This window comes from Alligator sinensis, unplaced genomic scaffold (genome assembly GCF_000455745.1).
Source record: "Alligator sinensis unplaced genomic scaffold, ASM45574v1 scaffold853_1, whole genome shotgun sequence".
NCBI lineage: Eukaryota > Metazoa > Chordata > Crocodylia > Alligatoridae > Alligator > Alligator sinensis.
In genome coordinates, this window is record NW_005842005.1 from 1,287,524 (window position 1) to 1,301,606 (window position 14,083).

General features: G+C 40.4%; 2 protein-coding genes across 6 annotated transcripts in view; one reads left to right on the forward strand and one right to left on the reverse strand.

The window, feature by feature from the left end:
* ERICH3 (glutamate rich 3) overlaps positions 1-7,683 on the forward strand; it is an 81,429-nt gene extending 73,746 nt beyond the window's left edge. For 2 of the 3 annotated variants that reach the window (XM_025201828.1, XM_025201826.1), the window contains one exon: positions 2,471-7,683. In XM_025201828.1, the coding sequence (XP_025057613.1) occupies positions 2,471-5,184 (2,714 nt within the window). In that variant the 3' untranslated portion in view covers positions 5,185-7,683. The remainder of the gene's footprint in view (positions 1-2,470) is intronic. The other variant, XM_025201827.1, reaches the window with a different exon arrangement.
* Positions 7,684-8,640: 957 nt separating this feature from the next.
* Positions 8,641-14,083, reverse strand: part of TNNI3K (TNNI3 interacting kinase) — a 190,324-nt gene continuing 184,881 nt past the window's right edge. For 2 of the 3 annotated variants that reach the window (XM_025201817.1, XM_025201815.1), the window contains exons 25-26: positions 11,678-11,748; positions 8,641-8,872 (exon numbers count right to left, since the gene is read on the reverse strand). In XM_025201817.1, coding sequence (XP_025057602.1) covers positions 8,795-8,872; positions 11,678-11,748 — 149 coding nt within the window. In that variant the 3' untranslated portion in view covers positions 8,641-8,794. Of the gene's footprint in view, positions 9,485-11,677; positions 11,749-14,083 lie in introns of all 3 variants that reach the window. The other variant, XM_025201816.1, reaches the window with a different exon arrangement.

A 14,083-nucleotide genomic window follows, 5' to 3' on the forward strand; every position in this document is an offset into this window, starting at 1 on the left:
TTACCTTGCTAGTGCTGCTGGCTCAGTCTCTCTGCTCCTCTGTGGGGTCAGGGGGACGCTGAGGGCTCACGCGTGTTTGTAGCACACGTGCTTCCTTTGGCTTCCCAGCCTGACACAGAGTAGGATATTAAGTGGGGAGGTTTTACATACATTGTGCTGACACTTCTCATAGACATTGTAAAACTAATTAGAAATGCTGCTGAGTTTTGACTTGCAATTGAACTTCCCACATTTGGGAGGTGGATGGAGAGAGCAGGTTTGGGTGTGAGGCTTTTGGCTTTTTGACCTCCTTTTCCAAAAGTTATGCGTTATTGATTACCAATCAAGAGAGACAAGTGCATTTTTTTTAAACACTGTTTAAACCCTAAGATCCAAGGGATATTTAAAAATCAGGAAAAGAACACTAAGTAAACCAGCTGCAAAGTGCATCTAGCTGGGGGGTTATTAGCAGAGGGTTGAAGGTAGAGATTTTGTTGGATAACAACAAATAATCTGGGACTTTTAAACTATGTGGTGGTCACATGATGTTTGGTTAGATGAGAGTTGCTGCTTTTTATTTGTCATATTCAACCCTCTTTGTTCTTTATCTCTATTTCTTTTCCCCCACCTGTTCCTGATCTCCCTGTAGTCAGTGGAACCCTCCTCCCATCATGGCCTTTCTCCAGTCTGCTCGATCACTGCCATATCATTCCCCACCTCCTTTCAGCCTCTCCAGCTGCCTCATGGCTTTCACTGGAGCAAGCCTACTTAGAGCAATAAATTTTACCCCAGTGAGTTCCATAACATCCTCGGGACAGAGGAAGCATTATGTATACAGATGCTTTCCCTTGTGTCATTGCTAATATGGACGAAAGGAAGATAGGGAGTTCACCAAGCCAGGGAGTGAGTCAGATGAAGACAGGTTTTTGGGCAGGGTACTGGGGAGGGGGGTGTCCTTTCACTCTTCTAGAGACTCCCTATGAACTGTCAGGGTATAGCATTTGGAAAACATGCTGCTGTTTATTCTCTCATTATCAAAAGATCTGACAGGAGGTTACACTGTGTGTACTAAGCACAGGTACATTAGTATAAACAACAAATTGTGTTTGCCCAGGGCTAGATTTTTGTATCACTAAATTCAGTGAGCTTTTTTATTGACTTCTAAGGGGGTAGAAGTAGGCCCTAAATGTGTATAAGCAACTACCACACGTTGCATGCACAACTGTTACTTTAAATCTAATATATATCGAATCAAGAGCAAGACCTTATAAAGGGGGATAAAGCAAAATGGCGTATTTATTGATTACATGAATCAGACATAGAGGTTCAGACACACCACTCATACAGATGCACACAAATCATTATACACATTATTACACACAGACATACACAAACACAAAACAACTGTTCCATTCAGGTATTATAGTTACCAGCAGCAGTTGCTCGATAGAAGCCCTACGTGGCCAGCCCAAGCCTATTGAGAGAAGATGAAGATAGCAGCTTGAGTGGGTAAACAGACTCTGATCACTGTGCTCCGAAGAAAGCAGAAGTCAAGATAGAGGCTCTCCCACCCTGGCATTTTCAGAGTGTTTCTTTTATAGGGATTGGCATCCTTTGTTCAGCACTTTGGGTTTTCCATGCCCAATTTCTGTTGTTACAGTTGTTTCTCTTCCATCTTTGTCTTATCTCAGCTTGAGGTCAGTTTGTTCATAAAAGTTGGTATCTCAGCCTTGAAGTGTCCTTGCTGCCCATCTGGCAGGATGTGCTGCATTCCTTCTCCTGGTTATCTTCTTTCTGCCCTAGGCCTCAAAGGGATTATTCAGCCATCCATTAATTAGTTTACTGACTGGTAACTTACACATTTGGCACCTTGTTGCCTACATAAACAGATAAATCTTCCTTCTCCCATCTCTGTGCCATTCTCTCACCATTCACCCTTTCACATACACTCACACACAAAAAGGTTATACAAGGTTCATTCACTTATGTCAAGTAAGCACTTCATGTCAAGCAAGAATACATAAAATGGAGTTTTCAGTAAACTTATAGGATACAATAACAAGGATAACACAGTTACAAATCTACTTTACTATTATCACAATTTATGTTAAAACCATTCATTCTACAAACTATGTGATTTCCTGCCCCCACCCCTTTGTATATACAAGTAATTTAGCATCAATTTCTGATTTGTGTCAAGCCTATGACTAGTTCATCTGAACACCCTGAGTATCTCAGATTGCAGAACTGCCATGTGGCCTCATTTTGTTTGAATTAACTAGAGCCAGATGCCAGAATGACAACACTCAAAACTTAGTCAAAGAGCAGGTGCATCATGGGAAGCAACACAGCAAGTATCTCTCATATCACTGTGCCAACATCCCTTCATTGATTTGGAAAGACAGCATCTCTAATAATCACCTAGTAAAAGCAGCCTTAAAATTAACACAGTTATTACAATAAAGCTAATGTTTTGATTATGTCTTAATAGTGCCAGATGGAGCTTTCTTGGCAGAAGGAACAAGAACAGTTGAAATACAGAAAGCAACAGAGCAAATGGTACAAGATGGGTGGATGATGGGGGAGAAAAAAGAACTTGAGGAGGAAGAGTTTATTGCTGAGGAAAGAACTGCTGGCACCAATGAGGAAGGAGATGAACGAGCTCTAGAGGAAGATACAATGTCTAAGAAAGAAGCAGCATGTTTGATGGAAGGGGCAGTAGAGAGCAGGCCTGCTGCAAAAGAGACAGTATCTGAAGAGGAAGGAATAGTGCAAGGAGACTCAGAAGAGATGGGGAGAGGAAAGAAATGGGTATCTGATGGAGAGGAGGCATCCAAAGGAAATGTAGTTGAGGAAGAAGATGTAAATGAGGGAGAGGAGGAAGTGGAAGATGCAGTGTCTGAAGAAGAGGAAATGGTGGGGGAAATTACCTCAAAAGTAGAGGAGGTGGTAAAAATAGTTGAAGCAATGTCTAAAGAAGAAGATGCTGCTGAGCAGGCATCTGAGGAGGAGACTCTGAAGGAAATGGCATTTGAAGCAGTAGAGTCTGTGGGGATGACAGACTTTGCAGGGAAAGAAGCTGTGAGGGAGGCAGCACCTGATGCAGAGGAGACTGTGGAGGAGGGAGACTCCTCAGGAAAGGAGCCAGCTTCTGAGGGAGAGGTGGCTATGGAAACTGTGTGTGTAGGAGAGGAGGTTGAATCTGAAGAGAAGATTGTGGAAGAGGCAACTCTGGAAAAGGCAGAGTTTGCAGTAAGAGAGGTTGCAGGGCAGGTGGAAGCTGAAGGAGGACATTATGTGGCGAGGACAGCTTCAGATGGGGAGGAGGCACTGAAGAAGGCAGTGTCTGCCGTTACCAGCCATGTAGAACCTGAGGGACAAAAGGTTGTGGACAAGGCAGAATTTGCAGTAGAGACAGTTGAAAGGCAGGGGGGAACTGACGATGAGAAGGTAGCAGAAAAGGCAGATTTTGAAGGAGAAAAGACAGAGTCTCTAGCAAAGGGAACTGCAGAGCAGGTGGGAGAGACTGAAAGAGAGGCCATGGAGAAGGTGGCCTTTGAGGGAGAGGACTCTGTGGAGAAGGCAGGAGAAGTAAAGGAGACTCTGATGCTTCCTTCAGGGAAGGTAGTATCTGAAGGAGAAACTGTGGAGGAGGTGGCTTTTGAGGGTGGGGAGGTTGTGGCAAGGGCAGAGGCTGCAGTAAGGGTGGTTACAAGGCAGGTCGATGCTAAAGGAGAGGTTGTAAAGGAAGTGGCTTCTACGGGAGAGGAGGTTGTGGGAAAGGGAGAATTTGTAGCAGACGAATTGGTAGAAGCAGTGCAGGTTCCCAGAGTGGAAGGAGGATCAGACTTAGTGTTGGAGGCAAAGGAGGTTACCCTACTGGGAGGTGAAGCTATGAGAGAGGAGCCAGTGGGAGCAGGAGAAGTTCTCTTGTTGGAAACAGCAGCCAAACCAGAGGAACCAGTAGGATTTGAGAAGTTTCCCATGAGTGAAGCAGTGTCTAAAGTGGATAGGACAGCAAAAGGAGGGGAAGATCATGTAGTGGAACCAGTTCAAGAAAAGGAAGCAACACAAAATAAAGACCTAGAAAAGGACCCCACAGTAGACAAATCAGCACCGCAGTGGGAGGAAATATCGTTGGACAGAGAAACAGAGAGGGAAACTTTAAAGGAAGGAGAAACATGCAACAGTGAGGAGGGCCTAGTGGAAGCATCTGAAAAAGTTAGAGCAAAACAAAAACCTGAAGAAGAAATGGTAGATGGAGAAGCATGCGTAGGGAAGTTGGAGGCTGAGAAAATGACAACTGAGAGAGAGGAAGTAGGGAAGGCTGAAAAAGAGGAAGTGACAAAGGAAGCAGATAAAGAGGTGATGTTGTCAATGGCAGCTCTTGAAATGACATCTATATTGGAAGAAGAGGTACCTAGTGATGAAGAATCAAGAGAAAAAGCCAAAATAAATATAGGAGAAGTGGAAAGTGAAAATTTGGGGGCTGAGGAAGTGACAATGGGAGGAGAAAGAATGTCAGAAGCATTAGCCTCTGAAGAGGCAATGGCAAAGGAAGCTGCAGGCAGTGGGAAAGTAAAGGGAAATGCAATAACACATCGAGGTGAGGAGATGGAAGGAAAATCATCACCTGATGAGAAAGAGGAAGCAGAAGAAGCATTAACTGGATGTGAGGTGCAGAAAGAGGAAGAAAGACATGAAGAGGGCCATGTAATAGAGGAGTCAGGTTTTGAAGACCAGAGAGTGATGACAGGAGAAGGAGTTGCCAAAGAAGATGGAAGAGCAAGAAAAACATTTCCCAAAAAAGAAAAACTGATGACAAAAGTATCACTGAAGAAAGAAGGAGAAGCAGTGACTGAGATGGATTGTGTGACCGAAGAAACAGCATCTTGCTGTGGTGCAGCGAGGGCACAACCTGCCCCTGTAGGAGGGGAAGGAACTGAACAAAGAGAGGCCAACAGGAACTACAGGATGGGGAGAAGTGGGACGGAAGACATAAGGGGAGAAATCAAATGGAAGCAATTTGACAGACACAGAATAGCTGGAACAGAAGTGACAGAATCTAGAGCAGAAAATCCACCCGGCAGTCCTGGAGGTGCAGAGCTGCTTGAAGTCACGCACAAAGAAGAAAGCCCTGCACAGATAAGCACAGTGACTATGGGAGCACCCATTGCCGAAGAGAGAAATGGAGGAGAATGGTGACTGAAGGTGAGTTGTTTTTTATGATCTAGGTTGATTTTACTTTGATTATGCTCCTTTCTATTGTGTCTGTTCTGAAGTATCTATAGGCTTGCATTGCTAACCTGGCCTGACATTTCCACATGGTAAAAAATTGAGCCTTGGGAGGAGATAGATAGCCATATTTTTCTTCACCTATATATTATATGCTTCTCTTTAGGAAATACTTAAAATAGATTGCAGAGTCTGGGCTGGATTGTGACCATTCAGTTATGAGCATTCTCATATCTCCATTGCTGCTGAGTGGTATTATACACCACAAGTGCCACTGGTTTTAGGTAGACTGTTTACAGAATAAATGAGGAGGGGCAGCATGTAGTCTTAACATTTCAACTGATTTTCAAACTGATTTTTGGTTTTGTAATGATAGTCAATGCTTGTGCATCCCCTTGGTATCTAGCTAATTTATTTTTGATACTTCTATGGCCAATTTTACCATATTAACTGAGAATCTCAAGTATTTAATGTATTTACTGTACAGCTAACAATTTTCTTGTTATTTCCCAGAATGGTCTAAAGCTGGACATAATTATCTTCCCTTGGATACAATCCCAGAACGGGGAACAAAGACTCATCTAAGCAATCTCTGCAGTTTCTTCAGTGCTGTTATTTTAGTAACATTTTTACAAATCACTGTAGATTTGTACTGGTTGGGACATTCACTCTTTCTTTATTTTACTTTATGAGTACCATAACCATCTGTTACATTTTACTGGAGCAGCTCTAGAATGTGCAGCATACAACTGAAATAGACCTATATAGCCAGTCTTGGAATTAGCACTCCTTTATAATTATGAAGACAATAATCATAAGGATTGTTCCACAGCTGTCATGTATTTTTTTGTTCTCAAAATACACAGAGTTATTACACTGCTTGAACTTAAACCAAAAAAACTCAGCCAGTTTGAGATGGCTACACAGGAGGATAAATGATGCTTTATGTATAATAATAAAAATGGTTGCAAGTGGTTATATTATAGAAATGTGTATATATCAGTATCACTCCCTCTCTTCTATGCAGCTTTTTGCATGCCGCTATTCTTTGAGGTATCATCTTCATGTGTGCATGTGTCTATGGTACCCCTGTGTTTTGACTGGTGCATTGAGAGAACACTGTAAAGTATATATTAAATTATTATAACAAAAAGAAACCCAGTTCTCCTTCCATGTACGCAGTGCAAATATTGCAGGAGCTAGTGAAAAGTATGTTATGTGATGTAGGACAGAACTACCTCCACTGGAGCATATTCTTTCCTTGTACATGTGTGTACATGTACTTAGAGTGGAAAATAGAGCATAGGCATGAAGTCAGGACTGCGTGTGACTGCACTAGATGGGGAGCAGCTGATGCCTGAGCATACTGGCCCCACCAAAGCCTTATGAGATCTAAGGTTCCCTTTTGGGCACATGCAGTGGTGAGGAGTAGTAGCACGCTGCACTTCCAATACCTCTTAAAGGAGCTGTAAAGCATGGCCCATCAGACAATTTCCTGTTGCCAAACCCTGCACAGATCCAACCTGCAGATCTAGGACACTCTAGATTAGACCTGGAGGGAACACTGCAAAAATAGCCACATAAACCTAATGAAAGAGTGGCATTTTCACTCTCTATTCATTTCTTTTGGGCACAACTGAGCAAACTTTTGTTTGGAAGAACATGCTTGCATGTGTGTGTATTGATTCAGGGAGGGGCTGTATCTTAAAAGCTTTCCATGATCTTGTGAGTTGCTTGGTTAGGATTTGGAACCTGCACAATGTAGCTTAAATGGCCTATCCCTTAGTACAAATAGCAAATGCCTAAAGCAGTTGTAATGGTGAATAGTCCTTGAGAAAATCTAAAGCCTGAAAAATGAAGTTTATTTCCTACCTATGGGGACTTTTTACTATCTTGTACTATCTACACTTTTCCCAGAGCCTGACGAAGGGACTTTGATCCCAAAAGCATGCAGAAAAGGAAAATTTTCTTGTGATTTTCCAGTTGGTCTAATAAAAGGTATCATTTTGGAACCAAGAGTTCTAGCTTTTTGTAAGCCATTCACCAAGTCTTTCTGGGTGTCAGCAGCTAAGACAGAAACTGCAAAATATGTTGCTCAGCTGTACTCAGTACCTGCCTCCCTCGGGACCACTGGCTGCCTCTGCTGTCCCAAATAATTCAGTTCAGCCTCTAGTAATTTTTAACTAGGCTGAATTTCAAATATTGCCATTATTATGCTTACTAAAAAGCAAGAACCTATGTTTGAAAGGTTTTTTTCACCATTTCCCACACCCTCAGCATACAAGTAGAATCATAGAAACTTAGGGTAGGAAGGGACTTCAGTAGGTCATGTAATCCAACCCCTGCTCAAAGCAGGACCTTCCTCAATTAGATCACTTCAGCCAGTGCTTCGCCTAGCTGGGTCTTAAAAACCATCATGGATGAAGATTGCACAACCTCTCTGGGTAACCTGTTCCAGTGCTTTACTACCCTCCTCATGAGAGTTTTTGCTAATATCTAATCTAAACTTCCCATGCTGCAACTTGAGACCATTGCTCCTTGTTCTGTCATCTGCCACCACTGAGAACAGTCTAGCTCCATCCTCTTTTGAACCACCCTTCAGGTAGTTGAAGGCTTCTATTAAATCCTCCCTCACCCTTCTCTTCTCTAGACTCAGGAAGCCCAGTTCCCTCAGCGTCTCCTTAATAATTCATGTTCCCTAACCCCCTAACTATTTTTGTTGCCTCCTGGTGGACTTTCTCCAATTTGTTGACATCCTTCCTGTAGTAAGGGGCCCAAACTGGATGCAGTACTCCTCACCAGTGCTGAGTAGAGGGGAATAATCACTTCCCTTGATCTGCTGGCAACACTCCTACAAATGCAGCCCCGTATGCTGTTAACCTTCTTGGCAGCAAGGGCACACTGCTGGCTCATACTCCGCTTATTGTCCACTGTAACCCCCAAGTCATTTTCTACATATCTACTACTCTGCCAGGCTTGGTGTAATCTGCAATGCTGAGGGTGCACCCTATTCCATAGTCCAGATTGTTGATGAAGATTTTGGACAAAACCTGCCCCAGGACCAACCCCTTGGGCACTCCACTTGATACTGGCTGCCAACTAGACTTTGAGTTATTGATATACTACCCTTTGAGCTCAACAATCCAGCCAGTTTTCTATCTACCTTACAGTCTATTTATCCAATCTGTACTTCCTTAGCTTGCTTGTGAGAATGTTGTGGGAGATCATATGAAAAGCCTTGCTAAAGATGAGGTGTATCATGTCCACTGCTCTTCCCACATTCACAAATGCAGTCATCTCATCACAGAAGGCAATCAGGTTGGTCAGGTATGACTGGCCTTTTTCCAGAGACTGAGGTGAGACTGACTGATTTGTAGTTTCCAACGTCCTCCTTCTTCCCTTTCTTTAAGATGGGCACTATATCTGCTCTTTTCCAATTGTCCAGGACCTCTCCTGATCATCATGAGTTTTCAGAGATAATGGCTAGCTGCTTTGTAATCACATCAGCCAACTTAGCACCCTCAGGTACATTACATCTGGTCCCAGGGACTTGTACATGTCCAGGTTTTCTACACAGTCTTCAACCAAGTCTTTCAACACTTGACTGCTCACCTTGTCCCCAAACTGTTCTGCCAGGGGCGGTAGTGGCTGATCTTGCCTGTGAAGACCGAGGTAAAGAAGGCATTAAATACTTCAGGCTTTTCCACATCATCTGTCACTCAGTTGCCTTCCCCATTCAGTAAGGGACCCACACTTTCCTTGATCTTCCTCTTGTTGCTGACACTTGTAGAAACCTTTCTTGTTACCCTTCACTTCCCTTGCTAGCTGCAACTCCAACTGGGCTTTGGACTTCCTGCTTTCATCCTTGCATGCCCAAACAATACTTTTATAGTCAGCAATACTTTTATACCTATATAAAATGGTAGGTCTTTTTAGAAGCTTTACCTTACAAGATTTGCAGGTTTGTTTCTGTGCAAGTATTTCAGGCTACACACAGCATTTTGCAGAGTCCATGTGCTTATTTGCATGTGTTGACTAGTAGGGATTGCTAACAAGTGCTGTGTGATGTCCTCCCTCCTCTAAGGCTTCAGATGCTGCCTGAACTACCACTTAGTTTTAACTGGATCATGGAATAAAATCCAAAGACCTTACAGTAATTTATTACTACAGGTTATTTTTGGTGCACCCACAGGCCAGGAATTTAAATATAAGTAACTTGTCTTTGTTGTTTCCTGTATTGATAGTTGGAGTTGTGTTTCTGGTCTGGGCACTAAAAAAGAAAGGGAGAAAAGTATCAAAATAATAAAACAAACCAACCCAACCCCCCCCCCCCCAAAAAACACAACAAAACAAAAAAGAAAAAACCAAAAAACAGAACTAATTTCCCTTAAAAGAAAACACAGTGGAGTACTTTCATAGTCACCAGCAAGGCATTGTCAGGTGAGCTTGTGAAATACCATTGAAGTACTTAGTCTTGTGCAAGATGTGCAATACATTGCTTTGAAAGCATGCACTTGAATTGGGACCATTTAACAGTGGTAATTTTTATAAACCAGGGAATGTCCATAGAATAGATAAGAGTATTCAATGCTGTTCAATATTAAAAGTGAAGTAAATGGATCATATTCATTTATGTATTCTTCAGATGAATAAATCTGGTATTTGTTCTGAATTTAAAATCTTGTTACTGGCCTTCAACTGAAAGTGTGTGTGTATGTATGTGTACTTTCATGTTTGCTTTGGTCTATATCTAAAAAGTCATATCTCACTTTGCGTAGTTCTTCGTATTTTTGGGAAGTACTACCTTGTATGACTAGTAATAATCACATTCACATTGGGCCCAAAGCCCCACTCTTCATCTTCTTCTTCATTTCAATGGGCTTTGGATCCAGCCAATTATTTTATACATCATCAAAGCCTGGAGCATTAAATAATTAAATGACATTAAATTACTTTTTGCAGTACCCTATGGCACAAGTAATATTAAAACTCAATTTAGATTCTTTTCTTGCTCCCAGAGATTATCTGCAAACAGAAAAAACTCCCAGTATTACTGATTTGAAATATGAATACTTTTTGGCACTTTTGAGAAACTTTTGGTCAATAGTGTTTTCAGGGTTTATTTATAAAAAATTTGTTTTTGAGCAGGATTACTTAGTAATAATTGGTGAAATAAGTAATGATTGGTCAAATGAGTCATGTGGTATTTTTTTCTGTTCTCTGAATGAATGCATGAATGAATGACTGTTCAGCTACAAATCTGAATTTTAAAATGTATTTGTCAATATTTGTTTAAGACATATGGATGTTTATGGAAAGCAAGCAAATATAAGATGGGATCATGGCCGAACTAAAACCATCCAAGAATTCATGCACGTATTTGTGGAACTTTTTCTCAGTTTCAGCATGTGTCATCATTCAAAACCTAGAGAGGGACAAACTGAAGCATACACTCTGATGAGAGTCATGAGAACAGCTAGGACTAGAACTAAGAATATAGTTACACTTTTCACAAGGTCATGCATATTGAGTTGTTTTAATAATAGTTTGGGGTAATTTGAATTACCATTAAAGAATAAATACCTATGGTTAGATTCTCACCCTGTGGTTCTTTTCTGCTAGGTAAAATGGCCATAACACCATAAAAGAGCCTTTAAAAGCCCCAGGCTGGTGTACGTGCTCTACTGGGTGATGGGCAGGCCTACAGGATGACTCTAGATGGACCTTATTGCCCATAGGCAGTTGGCCATGCCTTAGGCTTTTCCCAGGGTTGCTTAAGTTCTAGATTTTGTTAGTACTGATAGCTATGATCTACCCTGTGAGTACTTTTAACCAACACAAGTCTTGTGAGGCTCATACAACATGAATCACATTATGCTTCATGTCCCTCAAGCACAGCTCTTGTAGGAATCAGCTTGCCCACTATTTACCTCTTCTCTACTTGGCTCTATTACAGACAATAAAGACAGGAATAGGAGAACAGAAGGGCAAGAAGTCAGAAATAGAGAACTGTTGGACTGCTGCTTTTGGATTTGCTGTTCTTGTTGTCTGTAGGCTGTGGCTAATTTCCAAACACTCTGCAGGGAAGCGTGGGCTAGGAAAAGGATTGATCTTGGATTCTGAAGTTCAGCGGGGTTTCTGATATTGGGGTGGACTGCTGTTGTGGATTAAATTTAAAAGTTTTTGGAACAGATGGTTGGGATGTAGAGACTTGAAACACATCAACCCTAACTAGCAGTCTAGACATCACCCTCCAATTCCTGCCAGCGGATCAGGATGGTGTGAGGCTGGAAGAGGTAGATATGGGAGATACTTCCCTTAAACAATTGAATTTCACATGTGTGCTGAATCTCCTGTGTGGTACAGCAGCATGCATTTATGTCTCAACAAAACTCTTAACTAGGTCCATTTAAGCCTTTAGTATAGAATGAAAGAATTGTAAAGAAATGCTCACAAAACCTACAGCTGTTTTCATGTCAGAGGAAGGCCTGGGACAACAGAGAAGTCCTGTGAGCCAAACCATAGTTACAGTGGCTATAAGAAATTGAGAAACAAACATTTTATTATTGAAATAAAATACTTAGCAATGTTATTTCTGACTCTCTTATTTTTTAGCAATTAAGAAGATGAATTATACATTATTACATACAATTGTTAACATATGGCAAAAGACTCCTTGATTATCAGTTTTAAACAATTATATTTAACCAAGTGCCATATTTCACAAACTAAGGTGCAACTATCAAATCATTGTAATATACAGTAACATTCCCAAGCACACTTTTACAGTTTCCAAGTTCTGACTTAACCAATGAAATCCTCTAGTTTCTGGCTGCCTGGCTATCTAATGCTCATTAGTGTGGTGCCTTTACTAAGAGACAACCCTACCCAAAGCATTTCTAAACTAACAAGAGAAGTTGAGTTAAATTTTGGGTGACAACTTGGGTCAAGATGAAACTAGCAGTTTAGTATTTGATATATTTTTTTTAACCTGCTCCACTGGCTTTATTGGTATGTCTGGTAGATACTCCTGTAATTTAGGAAGATGAAGTTTGTTAAGAAACAAAACTACTGAAAATGGAAGAAATTGGAAGAGGGGACAAAAGATACATACAAAAAAGACTCATTATTAAATTGAGCATATGCAAGATAAACAATATAATTATGTTGCCAGTGGCAAAAATAATTTATGGTTCATCATAAATGACTTTTCTTCTCTCTAAATCATTAAATATTCTCTATGGCATGTTAAAGGACAATAACTGTTGTATCTCATATTTATTATTAGCTTACCTAGTTGAAAGTCAAAATCTGACATTCAATAGAGTAAATAAATGAAATTCAATAGTGTTTAAAAAAAGCTTTAAATTACACATTCTATATGAAAAACATGTCTGAAATCTAGCTCCTGCAGAGTATAAGAAGCCTATGTTTGAGAAATATGAGCATAATATGGCAATCTCAATTTTGCTATGTTTCTGCACTACTACCTTTTCAGATGACAGAAACAGAGTTGTCTGAAATCAGTAAAAACAATTGATGGTCCTTTAAGCTATGGATCATTCAGTGGGAAAAAAACAAACTTCTTCACCTCTTTTCAGTATTTTTTAAAATCTTCCTCCTCCTTATTCACTTTCTTTAAGGACCACTTTTTTTGTCGGTCAAGCTACATCTCGTGCCAGGGCAGAAATAAAATCTCAGCCCAAGCAGCATGTTGTAGGCCGTGACTCCATTTGGACCTTTACTTGGAATATGTACAGTGCTTACAGTAAAAAGAGTATTTCTGGCTTGCACTTTGTGATAAGTCCTTGTATGGTAGGTGACTTTTTTTGTTTTTAATGTAGATCTTCTATTAAGTAGTTGATTGTTACACAAAAAATAATCAGGAATATTACTGCAGCTACATATTCTTAAAAACAAGATAGTTCATCTTAGTGGGGTCTCATCCTTTATAAATATTTCATTGCACTGGATTCCTTGGCTCTCCCTGGGAAATCAATATACAAAATTAGTCTCAGCAAATAATTTTGGAGCTTGTTCTCATTGGTAATTTACATTTTGCAGAATTTCCATTTGTATTAACAACTGATCACTTCTATGAAACATGTTTTCCCCCTAAGGCCTAACGTTTTTCTATGGAGACCAATTAAAACAGACATTGTTTTCTTCAAGTAGCTAGTTATTTTAATTACTGGTAAAAATTGTTTGCTTTGCAAGGATTTAACTGGTAGGACTTGTCTAATGCTTTGCATTTCAAACTATTACAAGCTTTGATTTAAGAGATTTTGACACTATTTTCTGACACTGGCTAGTGTCTACAAATGACACATTCTGGAAAAGTGGTAACAAATGCAGTATGATAGGACACACATTAACAGTCATTCAGGGCTATTAAAAATAATCAAAGTCCATTCTCCTTGGTATATGCTTTCTGTTTCTAAACTGGATTTATTTCCTGCTTTCAAATGGAGCTGCTATATTAAAGGATGGTCAGCAAGCATTTCCTTAAGCTAGGAAAAATACAGCATTATAGTGATGATTTGTGAAAACTTTCACATCTAAAGGGAAACTAATGAACAAAGGAGCTGAATTTCAGTTGTAACCACAGAGTCATTTACTGTCTTATCCCATCAATAATGATAGTCAAAACATCTTTCTGACTACTCAAAGGACTACAACCAATCTCTCTTCTGCCCTAATTCCTAGGTGTAGCTCATGCCTAAAATGATCCTCATCACTTATACTGTATAATCAAACATTGGTCTTTTATTAGTCAGTGTCCCCAAAAGAATCATTTTCTTTTTCTTTGTATTCACTTTATGAAATGCTGCTACTTTTTCACAGAAACAAAAGTAGCTCATTCCAGTAA